The sequence below is a fragment of the Pteropus vampyrus genome, unplaced genomic scaffold, assembly GCF_000151845.1.
Source record: "Pteropus vampyrus isolate Shadow unplaced genomic scaffold, Pvam_2.0 Scaffold321, whole genome shotgun sequence".
NCBI lineage: Eukaryota > Metazoa > Chordata > Mammalia > Chiroptera > Pteropodidae > Pteropus > Pteropus vampyrus.
The window spans coordinates 549,268-576,566 of NW_011889102.1; the positions used below are offsets into that span (position 1 = coordinate 549,268).

Sequence of the window (27,299 nt, forward strand, 5' to 3'; positions counted from 1 at the left end):
ATTTTAGAAAAGTTTTAATTTCAAAAACTTATGATTAAAAATACATTTTATAAATAATTTTTCCATAGACTTGATTGAGAATTGTTGCGAACTTTACAAAAAGACATACTGCAACAACACATTAAAATTACAAAAAATATACCTATAGCCTTCCTATTTAAAAATACATTATACATCACAGCGTTTTCTTTGTGCAAAATTTACGAGAATGCTGTGTTAGGCATATCACACATTCACTTAAAGGGACGTAAACTTTAATACAGTCACTTTGCATAATAGTGTAGGCACAGGTGAAATAATTAATTCTTTCCCCCTAAAAGTTAATATACCTTAGTTTAACATTTTACTTTTATTTTTTAGGACTAATGGCTGAATTTAGCCTCATACAAATATATATATACATATATGTAATGTGTGTGCATTTAAGTACAAAAACGTGTGTTTTGAAATTAAGTAAACACTCAACGTATTTATAATATTTTCAGAGAATGTGTTCTCCAAACCAGTCTGAGTACATCTTCTCTATTAAACAACTCTTTAGAAAATTAAATGAAGCCAAATCCGTCAATTAATGAACATCCTCTGTTGAGACTTCCAGTTTTCGCTGTGGGACAAAGAGAGTTCCTATGGAGGTTTTATTAGCACCATCGAAATCCACACAGGATGAGCCCATTGACTTCATTGGTCCACCTGGGGTACGGAAGAAACTTTCGGCCACTAATTGTGATCCTTTGGGTGTCACGGGAACAGGCTGATTGGAAAGAGAAGAATGGAAAAAAGAAGTCAAATCCACAGAAGTATGCCTTAGCAGCCTTAGAATACTGGACCGGAAGGACGTGTCACATGTGGGAGCCTAGCATACTTTGAAATCAACTAGGTAAGCCTGGATGAATCTGACATTCTAGCTATTTTTGTCAAGGCAAGACAAAAAGCTCATGATAACTCAGTAATAGGGACTCCTTGGGTACACTTCCTGTGATTGGAAGGCAGGCATGCATTCAATCTCCTTACTCTCCCATCCTTTCCCTTTCCAAAGAAGAAAAGCAAAAGAGCAAGTCTCCCCTGACACTGATATTTGGGACTTAATAACCTAAGGAAGAAGTAAATTGAATGGAAATACTCTTACCTGTTGTGCCCCTGTCACAGCAATGGAGTGTCCATTTGGTTGGTTCTGGCCTGGGACTGGAGAGTCATACCTGGTGGCCCTCCCTTGCTGAGTGCTTGCATTTTCTGGTATGACACTAACAACCTCTATTCTTGGAGACAAGGGAACAGTTCCGGGCCCAGGGCTGGCAGACACCTGCACACTGGGGGAGATGAGTCCCAAGTGCTGCAGCGTGAAGTTTACAATGGCTGAGCTTGGGTTCTGCATTGGAAAGGGGTGGCTTGAAGTGAGAGCTGGGCTGTTCCCTACAGGTACGGCTGCCATGGAAGTTGGTGAGACCATTAGCTTCAAAGGTGTTACATGAAAAGAGGGAAAATTAACAGCAGTGAGTTCAGATGATGTCACTGGAATAACACCTGAAAAGAAAAGGGGGGTAAATATCTTAGAAGCAGAGGCATTTGTCTGAGAAGCTTAGAAGGTTTAAATGAACTTGAGAATGACCCACATCTGAATAGTGTTTTACGTACACTCACCTGCGATTGGGGAGCTGTAGATCCTGTGGTTTGGGGATAGTGTACCTGAGTTTTCTTTACTAGGCAAAATGGACTCTGCCCCCAGGGGTGAGCACTGGGTGAGAGGGATTAGGTATCCTGATGGGAACACGGTCTAGAAAACAAGGAGAAAGGGTTTATTTTACACACAAATACTGGAAGAAAAACGGCCATGTGCCTCTTCCAGGACTATCCCTTCCTTGGTTGTGGTTTGTTTCATCAGACCAAAGCCTCTAAATGGTGTAGGCTACAGGCAGGGAAGCTATACAGCTCCCTGAAGACAATATCCCTCCTCCCATTCCAACACTTGTCCTGAGTAATACAAACCATGTGTTTCCTAAATGCCCTATGTGGTCTTCGGAAGTGCCCTAAAGCTGGCACTGATCCTGCTTAGAGTAAGATTCACCCAGCAGACCCCCTTAACACCGACGCAGTATGTCCTGCTTATCAGACTCCTTGGCATGATGTGGTCATTGTGAGAACCAAGTTTAATGCCGTTGGATACCATAATGTCCCTGCTGTGTTATTATCTGATTGCTCTTGAATTATGTAGAATGGCATTTCCCAAAGGGTATTCTGAGAGACCCTAGATCCACAGGATGTAAGCAGGCAGTGCTTGAATCATGCTCAAATATGTTTGGGAAATGCTGAATTCAACAAAGGAAAATGGTGTTTTTATGACTTTCTGAGGGACTTTAATAATGGCATGCACTGTAAATCTCCAAGGGGGCATCCAGCATGCAGCATTTCCCAGGCTAGCTGGCAACTAAATTTTTGATAGTGTTGGTATTCAAGGAAAACATTTTAGGAAATGTTGATTTAGAGAAGGGGGTTGCCAAACCATGGGCCAAAACCTAACCTCTTGGCTGTTTTTGTAAATAAAATTGCACAAGAACACAGCCATGCCCATTCATTTATGTATTGTCTATAGGTGCTTTCCTATTTTTTTTTTTTTTTTTTTACAATGGTAGAGTTGAATAGGTACAACAGAGACGAAATGGTCCACAAAGCCAGAAATATTTACTATCTGGTCCTTTCTAGAAAAAAGTTTACTGATTCCTGATTTAGAACAAAGGAATCATATAGATTTTTTCCCCCTAATGCTTTAGGTTCTAATGAGACCAAGCAAACATGCTTATAATATACAAGCTAAATGGCATGGCACCCAGATTTCAAAAACTACAGATAAAAAAGAGAATTGATTAATTCATATTAGAGGCCCAACTGTCATGGAACAAAAGCTTTAGGCAAGAGAGTTATATTCCAAATGGAAACGGCCAGAAGGTTGGGTTGTGTATATCTTCCCCATGCCTGCTAGATCATTGTACTTTGCCAAACAGAGAAAGCCTAACATAGAAAGCCATGAGTGGCTGAATGGCCTGAAAACTATGCTTTAGCCTTACCGCGAGCAGAACTGGCAAAGCTAAAAGCAGCTCTTGTAAACTGGGGGCCTTCCTTTTATCTTCCTCCAGATCTCTCTTTTTGACATTGTCAAAATAAGTCTACACTTTGATCTAGATGTTAACAGGAACCAGTGAATTCAGAAGCTATAATGCTAAAAGTGTACCACCAACTTTAAATTTTGTTTCTGAGATGCTTGGTACTGTTCAGTATGTTTACTGGTAGGTTCCTTGAAAGCTATAGGAATAGAAATTTTTTAGGTGGATTTAGGCATTTTATAAATAACTCTTCTTTGCTATTGTGAATCTTTCTCATGGTACAAGTTATTCTGCTTGCTGGTTTCTTTCAAATCTTCGGCAAAACCTATAGTACTCTAATAATTATTTTTCAATTTTCTGGAAACTACATTCATCACAAAATCCTTTAACCTCTAATGCCAATTCCTTTTTCTTTTTTTTAAAATGAGAACTATTAAATTAGTATGATAAATGAGTTTGATATATTTCAACTTGCATGTCATCTCATTAGCCTATATTAGCCCTCTATGATATGTGTATCATAAAGGGGTTTGTGATTCCTATTACATCATCCTATTTTATTTCCACTATAGTTCTTATTGTTCACTACCTGACATGTTTGTGTTATTTGTATATTGTTTTCTCTCCAAAACCAGATTCTCGGTAAATGTTTGCTGAATGAATGAACACATTTTCTTTCTCCTGCTCAGACCATGCTAAGAAGAAATGGTCAAAATGAAGTCATGGAAATGAAGGAAGAAGCAGAGAGGCATGGAAAATCTATCTACTGAAAACCCTAATCCTGATTAACTAAGTGAGCAACAGGAGACCATTATTAAATTATCTCATTGGCCCAAAGAGTTTATGGATCTCACAGAAAATTGAATCAGGCTAAAGCTTTGTGATTTTCTCCCTAGCATGGATATTAAATGCAAAATGATACTAAGTTAAGCTAATAGATATTTTGAATGGTTACCATGAGGCCATCCTTAAGGAAGACTTGACAAACTCTAAAGCCTCCTCAATGACAACAGTTACAGATAATACTCTTCAACTTATATGGTGCCTTAAAAGAATCACAAACCCCTTTATGTGTATCATCATGTAATAAATTCACTTAGCCTCACAAAAACTGTAGTATGGCTTGGGGCAAGTACTCAAAAGCAACTGTCACCAAAGGCAGGTGCTGGGTTTGATTTGATCCAGAGCACAATACTTTACACCCACTAGATGATCAGGGAAAACTGGTGAAACAAATTCTTTACAGATGTGGGAAAATAAGATGTAGAGAAGTAAAATAATTTGAGTTAACAGCAGGGATAAAATGAGAGATTAACTTTTGCTTCCACATTTAGGGGTGGGTATTCATTCAGTGATCATGTCATATGTAATTGTCCTAAGGGAGGAAAATGAGATAATGCATGTAAAAGTGCCTAATCCTCTGACATCTGGTATGTGGGTAGGCATCCAATAAATGTTAATTCCTTCCTGAACTAAATTCCCCCTAGGAAAAAAATGCTCTAGAACATCAAAATCCCTAGAAAGCAATGTGTAAAACATACCTACAATTTGCCAGGCTAAGTTTTTTCTATTTACACGAAATAGAAATTTCGGTTTAAATTTTAGATAGAAAGTAAAAACAGGGGGAACAATTTATCTTCTAGGCAACAGATGTCAGTTATATGACATCAAACAAACATTAGGTAATGACTCAGAAAGCAGGAGTCACAGGGACCTTATGCATCTATCCATTCATTTGGGGTTACGTTTGCTCATAAATTATTTAAGACTTTCATGACAGGTGTTTGCATTCCAGTAGGTGGCGGAGAAATGGACTTAAGCACAACCACCCATGGTGCTTTAAAAAGAGAGTAAATAATCCCTTCCTCTAAAGGTTAAAAATGTCCCTGCAGTCATCCCAGCCAGGGGATTAGCTGTCTGGGGCCTTGTTTGAATTATGGGATGCAAAGGAACAGTTCCTTGTCTTCTGAGAGACTGCTCTTTGCTCTGGTAAATTTCACAAGCCACCAAATCCTCCTTTAATCAGTTGGGGTGTTCCTAAAGTTTTACATAGCGAAAGGTTGTACTTACTGTGGAGACATTTTCAAGTCCTTTTGGGTCCTCTTTAAATTTCTTTTTGCAACCACTATCCTCGAGCACGCTTGTCCTCTTTAAGCCTTTTTCTCCAGCAGATTCCCCGTCTTGGGTCTGTGTACCTTGTCTCTCCAGCACTGGCAGCAGGCTTCCAGGCCTGGTGGAGACACTGGCCTTTGTGGCATCATTGGCTGCCTTCTCAGTGGTGACATCTGTGGAATCTTTTGAGCTTGTAGCTTTAGAAGAAGGGCTAGGGCAGACTGTTGGACTCAAGCCTTGGGGCGGTGTCATGGTTTGGGCTTGGGCAGGCTGTAAGTAGATGGCATACGATGGGCCCGAAGGGGCCTGAGGTAGGATCACGGGCACTGCCGATGGCAATGGGCTGGGGATCAGGGGGACCACCCCCAGGGGCTGGATGAGGGAAGGTGCCTTCAGCTCCAACTCAGCATTCACTGGGGTGTCCAGAGGGGCCAATGGTTTGCAGTGCCCGGATCTTGCCAGCTGTACTTGGACTTCCTTTCTGTGTTCACTAAAAGAAAAGATTTTAAAACATGACACATTTTCTAAAATGTTCTAAAATAAACACATTTTCTCTATAACATTCTACGTTAGATTGTCCCAGATTGAAGCCGTGCTTTTATGAAACTAGCAGATGTTTCTGTAATGATTGTGTATGAGTTATAGGAAAGATTATCTCACCAGTCTCGAAGGCTAGAGCCTATTCTTACATAAAATCAGTAATCCTAATGATGCAACATAAAAGTAATTTATCCTGTTACTAAAGAGTATTGCCAACCTACCTTGATTGCTCTTCCAACTGCATTTTGCAAATAGCTGCAAGCTGAGCCATTTTATTTGGGAAAAGTGAAGAATTCTGAGAATTCTCAGCTGATGAAATAAAAAGGAGGGGAGTTGGTCAAATCAAAAGAATATGACATATCACTGAACGCTAAAGAACAGAGAACATGTACCCCCCCCCAAAAAAAATCACTTAGCAATGAAAAGAAAAACCCCACAAACTACTTTTATGTTTTAAGTCATACATAAGTTAGGCTTCAAGTGGGGTTAGGTATACAGACATGGAAACAATTCTCTAACAAGTCCCATCTGGATCAAGTAAGCTAAAAAAAAATTAGAAAAGAATTCTTCCAAGCAGAGCCCTGACATGATTGAAAACATACCTTTGTTGGTCTTGATAGGGCTACTGGGAGCAGAATTTATCTTTCTCCGATCACTTTCTATGCCCTTTACCAGTTTGATAAGAGATGGGTGTCGAGTGAAGTTTGGTTTCCCGCGTGTGGAAAAGAGGTTTTTGGCACAGTTCTCTTTTGAAGACTGCCTCACTTCCAAATCTGAGGGGGAGAAAGAAATGACAGGGCTGAGACCTGAAAGAGAAAAGGGCCGTGTGTTAAAACACGGGTGGTTCATCTTCCTTTTGGGATATGAGGTCAATTTATAGTTCTAAAATGATTTTAGGAATCACAGTGGCAACAGTTATAGAGCACGAAATATGTGCCAGACACCGCTTTAAGGGCTTTATAGATATAAAACCTTGTTTATCCTATTAAATGAATTCTGAGACAAGATTTCACACTTTAGTATTTCTAATCAGTGGTGTGCTATAGTGTAATTGTCAGTGTTTTTTTTTCCTTTATTGATATATAAAAAATTGTACATCTTATAATCAGTGGAATCTTACTTAATCTGGTGAAAAATGCTGACCCTCACTGCTATGGACTGCATATTTGTGTCTCCCTGCCAAATTCATATGTTGGAATGTAATGCCCAACGTGATATTCGAGGTCCTTGGGTGGTACTTAAGTCACAAAGGCGGAGACTTGTGGAATAGGATTAGTGCTCTTATAAAAGAGACCCCCACAGAGCTCCCCAACCCACTTCTACCTTGTGAGGTTGCAATGAAAAGAAGGCTGTCTAGAAAGCCGGTGCTCACCAGACACTGAATCTGCAGGTACCTTGATCTTGGACCTCACAGCCTTCAAAACTGAGAAACAAATTTCTGTTGTTTATAAGCCACTCAGTCTATGGTATGTTGTTACAGCAGCTCAAACACACTAAGACACTCTCAACAACACCAGGTAGGTACTTCTCAGGAAATGCATCCCCATTAGGAGGCATTTTGGAGACATTAAGCAACTGACTCATGGTCTCTCAGCTAGTCGAATGTGGGCCTAGGATGTAAACTCCATTAGTCTGGCTCCAGAGCCTGCACTATAGTTCTCTGCCCCAAAGGAAATCTTTCTGAGATTACATCCCAAATCATAATAACCTCACAAAGGCGCCATGGTTCTTTCCATTTTGTAGATGAGGAAACTCAGCCTTGAAAATGTAATTAATTTGCCTAAGGCCACACAGCTAGTAAGTGGCAAAGCTGGGACTGGAACCTAAGTCTCCCTCTGTCTCGATGCCCATGTTCTCGCCACTTTCTAGCACCTCTACGTGGGGATCTTTGGTGGAATGCAAAATGTTAGAACCCCAGAGCTGAGATGGAGATGAGGATACTAATATCGGAATGAATTCATTTCATTCTCAATGAACATAGACTCCATTATGGTCACTGAGAAGCATAAGGGCAGCAATAGTACCATGTTTTGTGATGCTTTCAGATTCTACCTTCTGAGCACTGTGTGGGAGGTGGTTATGGACTTTGGGTTGCTGATGGAGTCAGTAGCCAAACTTTCTATATTGACACTCATCTTTGTCTTTTCGACCACTTAGATATGTTTTCTCCTTGTAGGAGTGTGGGTCAGAAAGGGAAGAGAGACTATCTCCAAATGTGCATTACTTCAAAACAGTGAAGCAAAGAATTTAGGAAAACAAATACATACCACTGGGATTTGGACTGATTTCTGGGCCTGTCCATTTAAAAGCTGGTTTTCGGCCTCTTTCCTCTGTAACATGAACTTTCTTGATAAGCTCCAGGCTACTCAGAACATTAGCTATATCATACAGCCTCCTTATTTTTGCTGGGGGAAAAAAAGTATATATACCATTTTAATAGAATAATGAAAGATCAAAGGACTTTGCTTCATAAGGATTTCATGTATATTCAAAGAGCAATCCTAACCATCAATGTCAAAGGGAAATGTAACTCTTTTAAAGCTACTCTAGTGATACTGCTTTAATTAAGACAAAAAAAAGTTTTGAATATTGAAAAGACTCAATTACTGCTGGTAGTGAATTTTGAAATGACAAATGCACAAGTTGAAAAAAGGAAAAATGACTTAATGAGATCACCCTATCAGAAACTATGTTATAGACTTTTTGATAAAAAGTCACCATTGCTGAGCATCTTCTAATGAGGATGCTGAAGAATTTTAGGAACAAAGGAAATAAAGCATCAATGATAAATGTATAGCTTTCCTGCTTGTGATAGTTTACATCAATAAGATTTAGTAACATAAGCATGGGAAATTCCATAGCCCATCAAAATTTGTAAATTGTTGCATTGTCTTTATGTAATATGCAAAGCATAGATTTATAATTCTATAGATTTTACATATCTTAAAAAGTTTTGTTAGAAAAAGTCTGCTTTTACATCCATTTTGTTAGTACAAAAATTATAAATCAAGTCCCTTCTTCATAACCATGACAGAAGGTTCTGAATTCCCTGGGGATTCAGCAAATTACACATCTGCAGTTCCTGGAATAGTTTCCAAGGCTGTGACTAACCAGGGAAATGAGCTGAAAACTGCCTGGTGACTCAGTAAAGCAGGCAGCACATCAGTAGTATCAGGATGTGTTTTCTGAAATTGCAGATCTCCCAAGCCAATTGCCAGTATTATTGCTTTTCTCTCTACTTAATTTTGCCTTGATAGAGACACTATCAGCCTGGGGATGTCTGAATATACTTTCATGGGACTAGTATTGCTTTTCAGGGATGGGAACAAGTCTGTGTGACAGTTTGTGGGCATTCCCACGGCCTCTGCAGCCTCTTCCTCACCATCTTCGCCATAGATAGAGGTGGATCACCCAAAGTGTCCCATGTTCAGGCTAGCTTCACTCCCTACTTGGAGGTTTGCTAATGCCCCCAGGAGAGAGTGCAGCAGACCCCACCCACCTGCTGAGCACGTCTTTCCACACCTTCACTCTACTCTTCTACATGGAGGTTCCTGCAAAGTCTGTTATGGAGGCGAGGACAGACCTCTGCTTCAGGAACCCAATCTATAATCCCATTCCAACTTTGAGCAAATATTCTGGCTAAAACTAGTCATTCAAAATGGCAAGCCAATTGTGCTGCAGGTCACTTCTGGGGACAATGTGAGAAGGGTTATTTGTACTCTCACTTATGAGAGACAGTAGAAAGAGCAGAGACCTGGGTTCCAGTCCCACTTTACTACAATTTACTGCTCGTTTCGACTTCAGGCAATTATAGATTGGATAGGAGTAAAATGGGGACAATGTTGCAGTGTCAAATGAGGTAACTTTTAAGGAACTGTTTACAAGCCAAAATGTTAGGCAAATAAGAGTAGTTTTATATATATCTCTGAATCCTACACATTCGCTAAAGCAGCATGATCATGGCTTCTGGGGAGAAGTGAAGATACAAAAGCATAATTAGAGATCAATTTACATAGCAAATGTATTTGAAAATCAGTTTGTAAGTGATAGTTTATTGTTTAAGAATAGGTCCAAAAGTCCGTGGCAGTCATGACACTTACTTTTAAACTTGCTTTTATCCAAATCTTCCACATGGTCCTCCCCAATTAAAATCTTGGCAGCAATTTCTAGGCTTACTATCTGAGGCGATGACACCAAAAACAGCATCACAAATTTCTGGCTCATCACTCTTAAAGACTTGTCTTTGCGGCTGTTTACAGAAGCTTTGAAGAAGGATGAGGATTAGAGAATTAAAATTCATGAAGGGACAAGTGACTTCTAAAGTAACAAGGCTAAAAATACTACCACCTGATCACTCAGTTGACAACTGCAGCATTTTAACGTTAAAGATGGCGTAGCTTTAGAGCATGTTCCCTAAGGAACCTTTTCTTTAGACCTGAGCTTTTCCATACCATCTCTCACCTGCCCGAAATTCCACTCCAGGGAGTCCGACAAAACACATGTCTGGGTGTCCATTTTGGCCAGTGTTTGCTTTGATATGATCCTCTATACTGTAACTCTTACTAAAGTCAAATTCTTGTTCATACTCTTTCTTTTTGATCATCATAATCTGCTCGGCGTACTTGTTTTCCTCCCCGACGCTTTTCAAAGTCCCAAGGGTTTTGTTGAGATTATGTCGCCCATGCCAAGTGTACCTGTTTTTGGCAAGGCGGCTTACCATATGTAAGCTCTCTAGGACATTCACAATATCATAAATGCGCCGACGCTCAACATCTACAAAGAACGAGAAATTATACATTATTAGGATCAGGTTTTGTAACGTGTAAAGAACTGACTAACTTTTTCTTCTGTGGTTTATTAATCAGTAGGTTCTGGATGATGTAACTTTGTTAACGCTCAACAACAAAGACCGTGAAGATGAGAAAGACACGTCCCCACTCTCGAAGGGTACAAATAGTTAATACGAATTAGAGAGGTGACATTTGCTGAGGGTCTCCTATGCACCATACAGCTTTAGGACATTTTTGCCCTAAACCTGTGAGGTAGGTATTATTATCTACATTTTAATGATGAAGTAATAGAGGCTCAGGGTGGCTAAGCAGATCACTCCAAGGCAGAGGCAGGGAGTAGCAAAACCAAGTCTTTAATACACTAAATCTCACACTTTGCAACCTGTTTCTTATGTTATTTCCCAACACACATACACACGACTGTCATATGATAGGTACAACATGCTGAGATTTCTTGTTTCTGGAACCTGCCTGATATAGTCTTCCCTGAAGGCCTTTGTGCTAGGCTGTTCCTTCTGTTTGGAATCCCTCTCCCAGATGTCTTCATGGCTTCCTGCCTTGATTCTTTCAAGTCCTGGCTCAGATGTCACCTTCTCAATGAGGCCTGACCTGATCACTTAAATTTAAAATTGCAAAGAATGCCTGATCTTTATCCTGGTCTACATTTTCTTTCTTTCCACAGTACATATTATCCTCTGACATACATTATAATGACTTACTTATGTCCTTTGCATATTATCTGTTGCCCCCACTAGAATGTAGTTTCCATGGGAGCAGGGATTTTGTCCTTTTTGTTCACGGATGTTATTACAAGCTTTTACATTGCCTGGCATGTAGAAGGCAATCAATAGATACCTGCTGAATTATAGGGTACATCCTACACAGTTTAATGTGAAGTGAAGTTGACATTTATAAACATGTGTTGGAAGGGTAAAACTTTTTTTATGGGGTAATAGCTATATATTAAAATATCCTGCTTATCTCTTCGGTTTCAGATTATGATATTTTCATGACTCCAAATGTACCCCAAATTTGCCACAGACCCCTTTTTAGCTATAACTAGGTTCGAGTCTATGAAGAGTAAAAGGGGGCAGGGAGACACAGTAATTTTGCCAAACACTCAGAAAACCAATTGGTCCTTAGAATAGTGCTGAGTGGCAGGGAGAGCTAAAGCCCCACTCTCTCACACACAAGCTGATCCTTCTCATAAACTAGGAAGATACCATTTTGTAGCCTGGCTCTTCAAGAGAGAAGTTCAAAGTTGTAGCAGTTAAGAAACAAGTCATAAAACAATGTTGCCTTCCTTTAAAGCTCCAGAGCTTTTGAAATGCAGTCAGAAGCAATCTTCATTGTGATTTTTTGCTTCTGTTTTAAGGTTCACGAAAATTGGAAACTACATGCCTTTATTCTTAAATTAATAGGGCTTTAGAGATTTATAATTCCCTGTGGACTTATTTGTGCCATTACAAACACTGGCTAGATGAATGGGGGTCTGAAGGAGTAAGTCTATGAACTCGCAATAATTATTAACCATTTCAGTGAGTTCTTCGTATACTTACTAAGTTCCTCAGCTACTTCGTCAAGACAGATGTCATTATTCACCGCAGGGTTAGGATAATTAGGATATCGTGCTAAGAACTTATGACACAACAATCCTAAACTTTTCTCTTTTCGACTTGGTTGGGATTTCTCATATTCGTCTCCAGATAAGTGTTCCTACAAAGGAAGAGGTAAATAATGTCTTATTCTGAAATGACATTTGACAGATTTATTAGGGGCGTCTGTGTTCTATGACTAACACCGATTCATGTGCTTTGCTTCAATAGCTGCAAAATTTGGGGGGAAAAAGTTGGGGAGCCAACTGCTTGGCAGATCTCTGAAAGGGAAGCTTGAATTGAAAATAAGTCAAAGGTTCAGAATTTCCAGTTATGTATCTGACGGGGTCCAAACTTTTCTGGTGCTCTGATGAAGGCTAATAACTGTGTGAGGGTGGCGATGCTTTATATTGCTGGCAATGCTGTAACAGTTACTCCTCTCCTCCCCGCAAGTCCCCTAGTCTCCACCCAGTCCTCTGCAAACCTACGTGTAAACAATCTTTGGGCTCAGGTAATCCATTTCTGTTGTCAAACAACCCCCGTTTCTGATCTCTGTTGCGGATCTCAGGGCTCACAGCACTGATGAGCATTTTCAGGTTGGCTGTTGGTGTCCATGGTTCTCCCTGGGAGATTTCCTTGGGCTTGGTGGGTGTGGTTAAAGGGCCAAAGTCAGGCTGGATCTCTGTCAACACTGTGTTTGCTACAGTGGATTCTTTCAGAGGTGTTTTCATCAATCCCCTTTTATGTGGCTCAAAAAAGAGGTTTTCCTGGTTTGAAACAAGTAAATAAATTCACTGTAAAACAGGATTTATCAGATAGCTTTTGACTCTAGAAATTATACAATAAATAGAATATTACTAAGAAAAAGAATGCCTAACGAGGTTGTATTAGTCCACTCTAAAAGCTAAACTTCCCATTTTTCATTTTGCAACGAAGCATGGACTTAATTTTTTTCACCTTCTGTTCCAAGGATTAAAGAAACTTTAAAACTTATAATTTTTTAACTTATGTTGAAATAATTTGAGATTTAGAGAAAGGTTGCAAAGATAACACAGAGAGGTGCCATATACCTTTTACTCAGCTTCCCCTAATAGGAGTGATAACTTAAGTGATCCCAAACTTCTAGGAGTGACTTTTACTCATGACACTGTAATAAGGCCTCCATAGCAGAAACCATGTCCCATTCATCTGTGTATCCATCTAGCACAGTGACTGCAGGTTATAAGTGCTCGATAAAACACCACTGATGCATAAGAGTCAGAGAGCCAAGGAAATGAGTATGAGGGCTAGCATACGGTCAGATTTGTTGGCAAAATCCAGTAGGGAGCAAAATCCGGAGTGCCAAAGAGAATTTCTGACCAGAAAAGTCTGTCCTTTAAATGTCTACTCCTTTACTCTTTAGATAAAGTAAAATTAGTTATTCAAAGTCACAAAGCTACTTCCTGGCAGCAGGGGGCTGCCACTGAGACACAAGAAGATAAATTAAGAGCAGTTCATAAATAAGGCTAATGGAGACCAGGTTTCTTCTACTTTTGGACACTGGAGGCTTCACACATTATTCCTACTTTAAAGAAAATGCTTGGAATGGCAATAAGTGAAAGAATAGAAAGATGCACTAATTCTTCAGAGACTTTCGAAACAAATATTATTGGGGTTATTTTATATGCCTTAGGATTTATCAAGTGTTTTTCCATTTGTATTTTCAACAAATCAGTCTCATTCTGCAAAAGAGGACAGTCAGGCTGGGAGAGGTCACATAGGACCTGAATCCAAATCTCAATCCAACTCTGGTTTTCTTACATGGAAGTTGGTGTCAGAGATCCAGTGGGGGACCCTCCTGAGCATGTGCACCTGAGAAGTGCTAACCAAGACTGGGATATTTCTAAAGGCTATTGACCTTTGCCTCAGACTATCAAAGCAATAGCAATTCTCTTATTTGACTAATATCTAAAATTTAGGAAATTTCTTCATTTTAACCTAGCAGTAGCTAGACATTAATTAAGATACCCCCAAGGACAATTCTTTTGTAATTTTACAAAATGTTTTTCTCTCAAACAGTATTTGTAGCCCTCATACTTAAAGAAGGTGGTGATTTGGTAGAATATTATCTTAAAAATAAATCCAATCTCAAATTATGTCAAATGCCCTTTCTGAATTCCTTTTGTTCAAGAATTCTCAAAAATATCATAATGCAATGAACAACTTTTACTATTCTTAAAAATATGTTTTCTCTCTGCTTATCTCTTTGATTCTTCCACCAAACCTTTAAAAACTAGAAAGATTAACTCTGGGCAACTCTTCCCCTCTTCAAAAATTAAATTTCCCTTCGTTCTGGGTTTTCAGAGGCTAATGAAAAGGAGATGTGGCATCAATAAGATATTGGATATTGAAAAATTATGGAGTTAAACCTGGATGATATTGCATTTAAATATGCAATAATGAATACTGAAGTTAAAAAGGTACCTTTTCATTCTCCATCCTGTAAATTTCTCATACATTGAGTTTCTTTAAAAATGAAAATTCGGAAGTTCCTCCCAATATCCTGATGGTTCAAGCAGTCCAATCAATTATATTAAAAAGTTTAATATCCTTAAAGAAAAAAGGAAATAGAAAAATTAAAAAGTAAAAGCAGAAAATTCGTTGAAAATTTCTTTATGGACACCACAGGCTACTGAAACAAAGACTATTGAAAACTGACAAACTACATTTATATTTTATTTCCAACCAGAGATAGCTCCACTGGGCAGAAAGTTACATCAAACGCCAGTAAATTCCTTCAGCAAACCAATCCGCTGTCATGAGACTTCGAGCAACCCATAGAATTTCCAGTGACAGCCCTCTCTCACCTTTAGAGAAGGCAGGCCATTCTCCGGACCCCATCGAATGGAAAGTAGCAAGCATAAGCACCAACCTGTTCACAGATCAGGGCCCGAGACTGAGCTCGTGAGCCCAGGTTCTGGCTGAACAGACACAACCCCAAGTTCCTGGATAAAAGTCTGCATCTAGATGCCTGAATTTCTTTCCTGACACACACGTACTTAGGCTCAGCAGTAAAGTCTTGGGAAATAGCTTGATAGGAAACTTCCAAATTCGGTCCTTAAGCTTCAACCGTACTCTGGGCATTTAAAGAACGCCTTACGATTAAGACTTTTTATAAAGATTTCCCCAAAGATGCAAAGTACAATGCACTCGCTATTGGGGCGGCCAGTTCACGCCACGATGTTGGACCCCAGCATGGAAGGTTGCTTTTACTAAGGTGCCCAGGTACATTCTCGCAGGCGCCACACGCTCCGCGGCCTGCGCACTTCCCCCTCCGCCCGGCCAATTGCCCCTCCCCCAGGCCCAGTCCGCGCGCCGCCAGCCCGGCAGTTCTCCGACAGCATCTTCGAAGTTTCCAGGGCAACGATTCCCAACCAATCAGAGAGCCGGCTCCGGGCCCGCGATTGGTTGGCGGCGCCAGGGGCGGTCCCGGACCTTCCGCCTTCGATTTAAAAATTTGGCGCGGAAAGCCGGACCGTGGCCGGCACCGCCCCTTAGTTGCGCGGGGCTTGAGCGCGGGCAAACCCGCGCCCGGAACCACGGCATCCCCGCCCCTCCCCCTCGCTCGCCCCCTCCCCTCTGCGCGGGAGCTCAGCTCCTCCCTCCACGGCCCCCGGCGGAGCGAGAGGCGGGAAACGGCCGCCGCTGCCGCAGCCCTCCCGAGCCCTCTCCCAGTGCTAGGCTGGCCGGGCGCCGCTTCCCTCTGCGTCCCGCTGACCTGTCAATTCACCTCACGGTTGGAGCGGGCGGAGACTGAGCGGGGACTCTTCGGCACCTCTTCCCCGCTCAGGCTCTGGAGCCCGCAAGTCCGGCGGTCAGTCGGTCCTTACGCCACGCTGAGGTGGGTGCCAGAGGGAAACGCCGGGACCAGGTCTGGCGGGCCAGTGGGCGGGCCGAGGTAGCGTGACCGTCCAGGAGCAGTCAAGCCCCCGATTTGAAATTAACCCGCTCCCGGCGCGAGACGATCCCGCGGGCAGGGCGGGCCGCTCCCCTCCCCCACGCCCGCTCTTCCCGGCCTGGACCCCGCGCGCCAATCCGAGTCTCCGGACAGGAGCCCGCGGCGAATCACGGTGCAGGCGCCGCCCCTCGGTCCCGCCTCTACGACGGTGTTGGGGGGGGAAAGTTCAGCAACTCACCTCCCCCCCTTTTTTTTTAAATTTGCAAACACCCCCTCTCCTCGCTCAAAGTTGGAAAATGAAGTTTTGCCCTCCCAGGGCACGCAGGCTAGGAAGCGGACGCTCTGCGATCCCCTACTCAGCACTAGATCCGCTCACCTGCCCTCCGGACCCCAGCTGGGACCATTCCCCTTTCCATCCCTGGCATGCATTATTGTGCTGTCCACCATCTGCCCCAAGGCTTCTAGAAATTGATGTTTAGAGGGAGAGGATGTCCATCTGCTCCCCAAACTCGATGGGCGCGCGGCCTTGGCCGAGACGTGAGAACTCAGGTGTATGAGAAGGAGGATTAAGATTGAAAACCCGCCAAGCTTTTTCTGGGCGTCCGCCGTTCCTTCTCTTGGTCTCCCACCCTCTCTTTTCTTCCTCCCTGTTTTACCTCGCTTTCCCTCTTTTTCCTGTTTCCGAGCCTCGAGCAGCTTTAGCATGGAATATTGTAGAGTTCTAGATTAACAGTAGAATCGGAAGACGCTCTAGTCCAACGCGCTCGTTTTTCCGACAGAGAAACTGAGGCCCGGGGCGGCAGCGGTGCCTGGATTGTTGGCTCCCTCGTTGGCTTGCTCCTCTGTTCTCTGCTTTAAAGCGTTTTCCCTTTTCTGGGGACCAGCGTTGGAGTTGGCGGGACCGCATGTAGTGCTCAACCACACCTAGATCAGGGCGCCCATATATCGACTATTTGATTTGAGCGCTTCCTCTTTTGCAATCTCACGTCCCTAAATTACAGCAATCCCAGGGCTATGATCCCGCAGTCCTATCTCATGCTATATGTCAATGAATCACTCAGTGCTGACTTGCTGCGCGGGACATTTATATATTCCCGGACGCGATATAAGGGTGGGGATGCTGTGATACTGAGGCTGCGGTCGCCGTGCGGCAGCGACTGGCCGTAGGGCCAGGGGTCCGGGCGGCAAGCGCTGGCTCTTACCCTAGGGGGACGCGATTTCAGGGCCCTCAAGGTGACCGCCTCAAACGGTTAGCGCCAGCGCCGGTGGTGTCTGTCCTCCCTTCGCAGTTAGCCGGGCGCGAGCCCGACCCGGCTTCAGGCAAGTGTTGCTCAAGAAAGCGCTTCTACCTGGAAGTGGGTTTTTGGCGTGATGCTGTGCAGAAGCGAGCGGTCGCCTATAGCTCTCAGATTTAAAACAAAGCGAAGGTCACTGAGCAGGGTTCCCAAACCGACGGCACGGAGCAGCGGTTCTTACGCAGCCCCAGTACACCTTTTCTGGAGCAAGGTGTGGTTAAAAATACATCCACAAAACTTGGGCAGTTGGTGCTTTTGCTTTAGCCACTATATATTTCACAGATTGTTGTGTTTCCTCTCCCCACTCCTGGCGCCTATAGGAGTGGGCCTTTTCAATTCTGCCCCGCTTACTTAAATTTTTACAGCTGGGGAGCCCTTTTTAAAGGGGCTGTTTTTCAGAAGCAGCTGGTCTGTTCAGAGGCTGTGACTAATGCATTCACATCTGTGGTTTACAGGGCCATTCGTGCCCCAGGTGTCTTAGTGCCAAATACCTGTAGGGCAAACAGTGTAAGGAGCAGCCATCTATGGTGACACTGCACAGACGGCATCTCATTTAATACTCAGCACAGGCGTTAACCATGGGTTATGATTCAGAAAGAGAAGCAGAGCATTTTTAAGTAACAAATCCAAGGTGTCAGGGTAAGTGGCAGCACTGAGATTTGAAACTAAAGTTTATTCTTAAGGGCTTTTTACTGAAAGCCATTTTCTCTACTGCGCTGGTACTGGTCCTTACTTCCTTCCGAGGATAGTCGTGCCCATTTTATAGAGGAACAAACGGAAGCGCTAAAAAATTTAAGCGATGGCCAAGTTAGCTACAGAGTCAGGATCATGATCCAGGTCTACCTGCTCTCAGTTCATTCCACTGGCTCTGAAAGTTCCTATGAAAGAAATGTTGGTGACATCGTAAACATCTACCCCTCCCCTAACATAACAAAATATAGAAAAACTGGGATATATAATTGATTTAATAACAATTGCCATATCTTATTGAAGCATGTGAAATTATAATCCATCTCACTATGATGAAAAGTAGCTCTATTAAGAATGAAATGATACAGTTTTGAAGTCTTAACCATTTCAAATAAAGGTAATGAAAAAAGCAAGCAAGCTGAAATTCTGCTCAACACTGTGTAGTGTGTCGATTTGAAATTCAGCACGAGTGTATAAGAAAGAAATAAATATATTGAATACTTTTATGTATACTGCACAGCCAAAAAAGAAGGATGAGGGGATGGGTTGAAATATTTTTTTTCTTAGTTTCCCATCAAACGTGTTTTTCAGTTATTTGTTATGTAATCCAAGGGAATATTCGTGCTTTTGTTTCTGGTCTTTTGTTCACCATGTTGTGTAATCTGTGTCTCACTGAAGTTAGACCAGTTTTTTGACTCTGCTGCCACCCTTATGGCTTATGCAACTTGGCGGGCTGATATGTAATACGTTCAGCACTAAGCAATAAAAAAAAGATTTCAGAGGTGAAGGGGAAGATGGGCGTCGTTTGAGGTGTCTAGATTCGAAGGCAACTTTCAGGATTTTGGAATCATGTCCATTTTCAGCATCACGAGAGCCTCACACATGGGTTGTAAAAAGATTAGGCCCTTCCCCGGCTGACAGGGTGGCTGAGGGGCTAAGGAAGGAGTTGCTCTAGCTAGTGGGCTCCTAGACCTTTCCTTCTTGCTCTTTTGCCACCCATGCCTCTTAAGTGCTCCTGCCATGAGCTCTCTTTCCTGACCCGGTGGGGCAATACAGGGTTGTTCTTTTTCTGCAGCACGTATAGGTACAGCCACCACAAAACAGCTGTCTAGAGCTTTAAATTACACAAATCCCTATGTACTAGGTTAGATTGCAGCTGCTCACAACTGTATCTCAGCCCTCCCCGGTCCTTTTAGCTGGTTGGTTACTTGACCCCAAAATTAATTGTGCTGAGTCCTATCTGGGCAGGTTTTAAAGAATGTGAAGACGAAAAGGGATGCAGGTCGGGGAGCATCTGAGAGCGGGCTTGTGCTGACCGTGGAGCTAGGCTGGTCAGCGCCTGCCCATAGCTGCAGCCGGGCTGTGTGTAAAGTCCTCTCCAGCTCTCCCGTGACTTCCTTGGGGAACTTCCTTCAACTGATGAGTGCTGGATGGGCATTTACAACCTCTGGACTCAGCTGCAGCAGGGACAGTTGTTGCCATTTATTGAGTAATTACTGTATCTGAATTTTTAAAGTGCTTTGGGGATAATAGAACGCAAAATACTGAGAACCCTTTTAAAGAATTGGGATCTCTGTTCTGTCCTCATTCTTACTGCATCATCTGATCTTAAAATTGTCATAGAGCTGAGGATCATGTAGACTTAGCACTTATCAGTGGATTGGAAGAACCCTTTTTTTCCAGACTCCAGAACATCAAAACAGCATATATACAGGAAGTGGGGGCAGGAATTTATTACATGAAAAAGTCGCAGTCAATGCTGGAATCCCATAACCTCCCTGATCAGTGATTGCTACCCTTTGCTTGAAGTCAGATAGTGAGGTATAACTGTGCTGAGCCCCTTCAGGCAGATTGCTCACATCCTGTCCTGATCATAACCCTGTATATGCATCTCTGTTACAACACTCCTCCTACACCACTGCGAGTTCCTGAGGGCAGGGAGAACACACACCTTTTCTCTCTCTCTCTCTCTCTCTCTCTCTCTCTCTCTCTCTCTCTCTCTCTCTCTCTCTCTCCCAGTGCCCAGCTGGATGCCTGACCCAGAACAGGGCCTTGAAAAATGTTACTTGGTTGAATATGGTCCTAATCTTGGGCACCAACTCACCAAGTCCAGAGGATACTTTGTCTTTTAACCTCTTTATCTTCAGGACTAAGTTCAATGCCTGGCACATACTTAGTGCTCAATAATGTTAGAAAAAAATGATCTCATGATTACCATCCCTTTAAAAATGTTTTTGCTTTAGCTAAGTACTATTTCCACCCCCCTTCCTTACCCCTGCCTTCCATTTTACCTATTTATTCACCGTTAAGTATCCTGAATGCATAGTATTCTGAATGTCTGCTATGCTCCCAAGCCCTGAATTAGGTGTTCAGTGTATACAGGCGAATGAGAGTCAAAGTCCTTGCCCTTTTGGAATTTATAGTCAAGCAGTAGAACAGTGTCTGGCACAAAGTGTTAACTGCTGTTATTATTATTTACTATTTTCATTATCTTATTTTTTTCCTATAAATGTGAGACTTCTCTGCCACTCAATTTAGCAAACATCTTTTTTCTATGTCCTACCTCTACAGTACTTTTTTTTTTTAGTTTTCTGTAGAAATTTGTTTTCCCCTAGGGACTCAAATTTTTTTTTTTTTCTTCCAGCCCCTGTGTATGGGTCACTCGCTCTGAGCCTAGGGACTGTGCTGGACACCAGCTACAGGACATGGTGGCTGCCTCAGATCACAGCGACAAAGCCAACCTTTCACTTACCGCTCTTCTTTCTCTCTGTCTTTTTCTTTTCCAGGGACATGGACTTCATTTGGACAAGTCGATTACTTTTCTGAGCCTTTCAAACTACTGCTTCAGCGTCACTGGAGACAGCCTGGTTTCCCCTGGAAAGATCACTGAAGTCAGCTTAAGTGGGTTAGTTAAACTTCGGCAGGCTCTCGTTGGAGTCAGGAGCCAAGACGACAGAACGGGCTCCTGATCAGCCAAGTCAGGTGGGGTGGGGGGGTGAGGGGGCATCTCCCCAGAGGGTTACAGGAAGTAACCACGCCCTCTAATGACCTACTTCTTTCTCCAACAGGTTTCTTCTAACTCCGCGGCACTTGCCAATTCCCCTTCAAGTCATGGTTTTCAGGATCTGGTTTGACCTAATATAACTCATGATATTTAGATATATTATGGTAGAGTTTAACTGCTCACTGTAGTGCTTTACCATACAGTACAGAGATTGAATAGGATGTACATATTTAATTTTGTTGACAAAATACTTAGGATCTTCCAAAAGAAGTAGGTGGCTCTCTTCTCAGCTTTAATTGTATATGCTCACTAAAAACTCACAGTGTTTTTCAGTATGGAAATTGCTTGGAGTAACTGCATTTGAATTTGCCCACAAAATGGATCGTTCTACATGTGCTTTTTAAATAGCACTAAGCTTTGTTACAAATTCAGTCTTTGAAGTAAAAAATCTATAATTGTTTTCGAGTTAGTTCTAATACTATGAAATATTACTTTTCTATTAAAAAAGGGAAAGATATTTGGTAACCAAAATTTTTAGATGCTGGCTATGTTGGCATCATTGTGAGAATAATATATCTGTGTCGTATTATAGATGGCTGCTTCCTAGAGAAACTTGGAGTCTAGAAATGGGGAGGCATTTTCTAGTAAGTTATCTTCCTTGATAGAGAGTAGGATGCAGATAAAAGGATTTTGGAGTGAAATAGACCTTGGACCAAAGCTCACCTCATCATTACATGACCTTAGGCAAATTTCTTAACCTCTCTGAGTCTCACTTTTTCCTTCTCACTAAAATGGGGATCAAAATACCCACCTTGAAGGGTTGTCGTGATGACTAGATGACATAAAGGATAGAAAGTGGTTAGCACAATGTTAGCACAGTACAGTAAGTACTCAGTAATAGTTATTACGTAGTATTATAATCCAGATGAATCAATATTCATTTTCGTTTTTATTTTTTTCTGGTTTTAATCACTCTGGGGAAAGAGATTCCCAATAGCCACATTGTTTGACCAGGAAAATGTTCCTCCTGACCCGCTGAGTCTGCATCCTCCGCCACTTTCTCCTGCCTCCCACCATCCCTGCTGCAGGGGCAGCTGTGCTCAGCGGTAGGAGAGGATGTCCAGTGTCTTTGGAAGCCTTACAACTAGAGGCCTGCTTTATCTATTTTTTTTGAGGACTTAATTTATAGAAATGCTTGAGGAAGACACATTGAAGAGGAAAAATACTCTAAGATAACATACTCTTATCTCTCAGTAGAGTTAGTAAGTGCATCATGATTTAAGGTTTTCCATCTAGTTTATTGGCTCTATTGGTACCTATTGCCTCTCCTGCTCTTTGTTTTTCTGTCTCTATGCTCTTCGCACACAAACAGGTTAATTACTCTAAGCACAGGCCTGGGCACAGAATTGGATTCAGTTAGTACTTGTCAACTGGCTTAGAACCCAAGCCTCTGGCTCTAGTCCTGCCTGTGATACCTGTTAGCTCTGTGATCTAGGGAAAACCATTTACCTCTATGAGCCTCAGTTTCCTCCTCTGTGAAAGAGGCTGCTAACGTCTGTGACATAAAGACTTCATTGATGCTGTGGGACCACCTGAGGCAACCTATGTAAACAAAGTTGGAAAACATTAATTGCGATTTGATTATACGGAAATAACCTCATTAATATGTTCAGATCTCTTGCTAGCTTATTAATTTCCACAGTAGTCACTGTCATGTGCTGTGTGATCTTTGTTAAAATCGTTCCACTCCTCTGAGCTCTAGCTGTCTCTCCTGTGACATGGGAGAGCAGACTTGATTACTTGAATCTTTCAGCATTGCATCATTTTCTGCTGATGCTGAGCTTCCCTTGGAAATTGGAAAAACCACAGGCTTTGATGTTTGACAGGCTGAGGTCAATCCCCTGCTTCACAGGTTGCTGTCTTTTTGTCTTTCTGAACCCATAAAGGATTATCTCAGAGGGTTCTGGGTATTTTTGAAAACTAACAGTAGTTTGGCTGATTGCAGGTAATTTTGCCTGCAATAAGACATTAGTTGTGAGCAGAATTCTGTAGTGACAGTGAATGGATCAGGCCAAGATTCAGGTCTATAATTAACAAACTCCAGTGGCCCACATGATAGAACTAGTTTGCTTTTTCGCATGTTGAATTTTTGTTGCCTAAATGACAGTGCTCCAAGAGCTGAGAATGGTTTATTGGTCCTCCTTGTCGTTGGTTCTGCTGCTCTCAAGGTGTGGCTCAAGCATTGCAGACAGATCTGCCCCCTACCCTGGCCCCTGGCCCAGTGGTGTGCAGCTGTGTCAACAGGCTTTTGAAGTTCACACACATCGGCTGACTGGTCAGCAGCCCCTAGGATCATCTCTACGACCCTTGCCACAGGAGATCAGGAAAGGTGTGTGAAAGTTGGTATTGCTTGAGAGGTAGGAGAAGGAAAATGATGAGGTTCTTGATGAAAATACAGGAGAAATTTACCCAAATTCATGATCCAATTTCATCAATAGGATCTGAGATTGTTCCTCACTGCTCTCTGCTTCTGGCTCAAAATCAATACAATGAGCTGGTTTGCTTTAATCTGACCCAAATGAGTGCCAACCAGTGCTTCTGTGGGGCTTTAGAGACCGTATGTTGGTGATGCTGGTGGTTCTGCAAGATCTGGAAAGAGCTTCTGAATCATCAAAACATGAATAAACCACATTCAAGAGAATTTGAATGTTGAGTATTACTTATTTGTTTATTTTTTTGTATTCTCTATTTAGGGGCATTGGGAGTCTTTTTTTCAGCGTTTACTGAGAGCTCCCTATGGGGTAGGCACTTTGCAGGTGCTTTACATGATTATCACGTTCTCTCATTTAATCTTCACTGTGTCCCTAGAAGTATGTTGTTTTTGTTCCTGTTTTGCAAATGAGGAAAGCTCTGGGAGGTTAAAACTGGCTGAGGGTAACACAGCTGGTCAATGGCATAGCAGGGATCCCTAGCTGCCTGACGCAAGCCCTTGTTCAGTACTTCTACTCTGTGGTGCCTCCTACTGGTAGAGCTTTGTTTGGATAATGTGCTGGGTAACTAGGAATCAGAATCTGCGGGAGACTAGCAAGCCTCTGCACATTCTCTTCATCACTGAGTCTTGTCAGTTTGTCCGTCCCATTTCTCTTGCATTTCTTTTCGTTCTTACCCTTGTTTCTGCACACTTGGACTATTGCAGTAGCCTCCCAGCTCACACTGCCACCAGTCTTTTCTTTTTCCATCCTTTCTGCTCACCCTGCCAGACTCATCTTCTTTAACACTATTTTGTTCTAAAATGTTTCAATTAAAATGTCCCAGGGACTCTCTGTGGTTCAAGGATAAAGCCTTGGGCTTGACATCAAGAGCCTCCCCCGCCCTCAACCCACCATCCTTGATTGACTTCAAAGCTGCTTTCTATCCTTACCCATCACTTCTGGCAATAACTGGATGTTGCCTTGGATTTTCTGAGTTCAGCATCTTTGCCCATGAGGTGTCCTTTGCCTGGAATGTTGCACATCTTTCCGCCCAGCCTCCCCTCTGTTAAAATCTCATTGCGGCCTAGCTGAAGTGGCCTGTCTTCAGTGAAGCTTTCTCCAGCTGCTTTTCAGGAATGATGACCCCTTGAACATTTTATAATACTCAAATAGTACATCTCACATATTGCTTCACTGCAGTTATTTGTGTATTTCCTCCCTAATCCTAATGTGAAGATGGAATCTCTGTGTGTGTGTGTGCGTGTGTGTATCCTTCCTACAGCCATTGTCATTAGCTTAGTGCCTTGCACATTGTGGGCCCTTATTTGGTTGAATGAATGAACTAATGAACAGGGAAAACCAGCTAGCAAGAAACCAGACAGTGTTCTTTGTGCTTTTGTAGGTAATAATTTCTTTAATCTTTATAACTTCTCTAAGAGATAGGTGATATTATTGTCCTCAAAATAGAGATGAGGAAACCAGGGCACAGCAAGCTGAATTAACTTGTCAAAGAATTAGCAATAGACCCAGAATTGAAATCCAAGCAGTCTGCCTCCAGAACTTAGGTTCTCACTGTGGCTACTTCTCTAGGATTCTTTTTACTTCTCCATGGAAGGTGCTGCAGGACAATAGGTCACCTCACATAAGAGCTACTTCATGGGCTTATGGAGTTATCATTTGTGGCATGTTCAAGAGAGTCTGATAATGGTTAGGATACAACCTTTCTTCTCTAACCATGTGCAATGCAAATTGATGAGTCAATATAACCAGCCCCGAGTGCTGGAGTTCCCCAGGTAACAGGTGCTATGTAAAACTGAAGCATGTTTTCCATGTCCTATTAAACATGATAACTTCATTACACAGTAGTCAGACTATGGGCCTGGGACGCCTACAACACTCCACTTTAGGTGTGAGATGATTACTTGATTAATAATCCTAATCGGCCTCCTGCACAAACCCTATGTTTATCATTCCCGTTTCATAATTAACTTTTATATTTTCCTTAACTTTACAACTCATTATGTGTACCAGAGTGACTGCAAACCCATATTTATCTAATTTAGCAAACATTTGCATGTGCTGCAATTAGACTCACATGTTGTATGATCAACGTCCTTTGCTAATTGCATAATTTTTCTGCATTTAATCGTCAGATGGCATCCTTCTTCTTTTTTTTTTTTTTTGTCTATGTGGTTTGCTGCTGGTTGTGAGCTGCATGTGGAATCTCAGACTGAGGCACATACTATTACAGAACCAAAGACATTGTAGAGCTGGAGGAATTACCTTCCTTATTTACAGGTGAAGAAAGAGAGGCCCAAGAAAGAGAAGGCACTCCCCTATCCAAATGGCTCATTATTAAGAGTTCCTGAACCGTGAAAGAATATATCTGCGAAGGACATTTCCCAAACCATTCCAGTGTAGAAATTCCGTGAAATTCTTGACAAATAGCTTGGAGCTTGACTCTAGACTCAAGATTAGGCTGGGCCTAAAAGAAATCAGGTTATAGGCAAGCAAGGATCAAGATATTCCTAAATTGTAACCCTTAGCGATTGTTTATCGGCTTTGGGCTGCTTATTGCCAGCAGATATTTCATTATAAGGAAGGCTGGCGAAATTCTTCCCTTCTACCTCTTTATGTAAAATTTTTTGTTCCTCTAGAAAGCTAGATCAGAAGAGAGTGGAAGGTTTATCCAGGAATCAGGGATTAGCATAGAAAGAATCAGAATATTAAGAGCTGAGTGGAAACTCAAAGATCTTCTGGTCTTTGTTTTATAATGAAGCCCAGAGGGCCATATCTAAAGTCACAAAGTTGGTTGGTTGCAGATCTGAGACTCACATCTCTGTCTTTACTCGCAGTCCAGGTTTTTCTTACTATAGTGCTCTGCTAATGAGACCAAGAGGACGTGGTATGCCTTGACTCCTCGAATTCCCTCCTTCCCTCTTTTATATAGAGCCTGGAAGTATTAAACTGGGATGTAGATATGCAGAAGCTCAGCTCTTGATCTTGGCTGGTACAAAAGGGCTAGAGAAGGGGATTACCTGCATGGAGAAAGCACTTGCTCCCCACTGTGGAGATTTTGACCTCAGAAGATTTAAGAGAAGGCAATGGAGTCCAACACAGTACTGGCCCAGTGTAGGGACTCTACTGATATTTGCAGAATTAATGTGTGCATTGGAAGAGGGATGAGGATGGAATGATGACGTCAGAAAGATAAGAGCAAGCTAGCTATTGCCACTTGCATTTTTTTTTTTTTGTTTGGAAGGCCGAGGAAACCATGAGAGACCTGTCACAATGGATTTCATCTCTTCATCTGCCCGGGAAGAAGGACTTGGTCATTAATGTGGAAGCACTAAGAATCATCGGAGCTGGAGAGTATAGTCCAATGGTGAGCTCAGAAGAGGATAATGGCTACTGGCCCCTGCCACATCTCCAGACCTGGGAAGCCATGTCACTGCTGCTGACAGCAATAGGAATGCCCTGTTTTTGAACCCCTAGCAGCCAGGGCATATTTTTACGATGACACTTGCCACTCTGTCAGATATGCCCTTTGTATCTCCTGGCTCCTAACACAATGTCTAGGGAATAGTAGGGGCTCAGTAAATGTATATTGAATGAATGAATATATGGATTGTACTCTGTTGAAATGTGTGGCTGTCATCAAGTCAGCAGAGAGAGAACACAGGGAATGGCCAAAGTAGTATTAAAATATTTTAATAGCCTATATTGATGGACCAGAGCAATAAAATAAAATTTACCTAGTGCAAATGTAA

At 42.2% G+C, this 27,299-nt stretch overlaps 1 protein-coding gene and 1 long non-coding RNA gene across 8 annotated transcripts; one reads left to right on the plus strand and one right to left on the minus strand.

Moving 5' to 3' along the window:
* On the minus strand, positions 1-16,170 carry E2F8 (E2F transcription factor 8). 7 transcript variants are annotated; one of them, XM_011377773.2, is made up of 13 exons: positions 15,890-16,170; positions 14,596-14,721; positions 12,621-12,899; positions 12,097-12,253; positions 10,209-10,520; positions 9,848-10,009; positions 8,015-8,152; positions 6,350-6,553; positions 5,969-6,056; positions 5,166-5,697; positions 1,639-1,771; positions 1,127-1,521; positions 1-751 (listed from the first exon to the last, which is right to left on the minus strand). In XM_011377773.2, the coding sequence occupies exons 2-13, from the start codon at positions 14,608-14,610 to the stop codon at positions 569-571; spliced, it is 2,598 nt and encodes an 865-aa protein (XP_011376075.1). In that variant the 5' UTR covers positions 14,611-14,721; positions 15,890-16,170; the 3' UTR covers positions 1-568. The 7 variants fall into 7 exon arrangements, with proteins under 7 accessions (XP_011376075.1, XP_011376077.1, XP_011376078.1 ...); XM_011377775.2 differs by having other exon boundaries at positions 15,902-16,040; XM_011377776.2 differs by lacking the exon at positions 15,890-16,170 and adding an exon at positions 15,171-15,443.
* LOC105303914 lies at positions 15,680-27,299 on the plus strand. The gene is made up of 3 exons (XR_896945.2): positions 15,680-16,012; positions 20,841-20,959; positions 26,792-27,299. It is a non-coding gene; the product is annotated as an uncharacterized LOC105303914 (long non-coding RNA).

What these genes read in the sequence shown, in the direction of transcription:
- E2F8 (XM_011377773.2), bottom strand. An exon ending in TGGAGTGGAATTTCGGGCAG is followed by an intron (nt 10,010 to 10,208) that starts GTGAGAGATGGT and finishes CCTTCTTCAAAG; the next exon opens with CTTCTGTAAACAGCCGCAAA. An exon ending in AATCAGTCCAAATCCCAGTG is followed by an intron (nt 6,554 to 8,014) that starts GTATGTATTTGT and finishes TTTCTCTTTCAG; the next exon opens with GTCTCAGCCCTGTCATTTCT.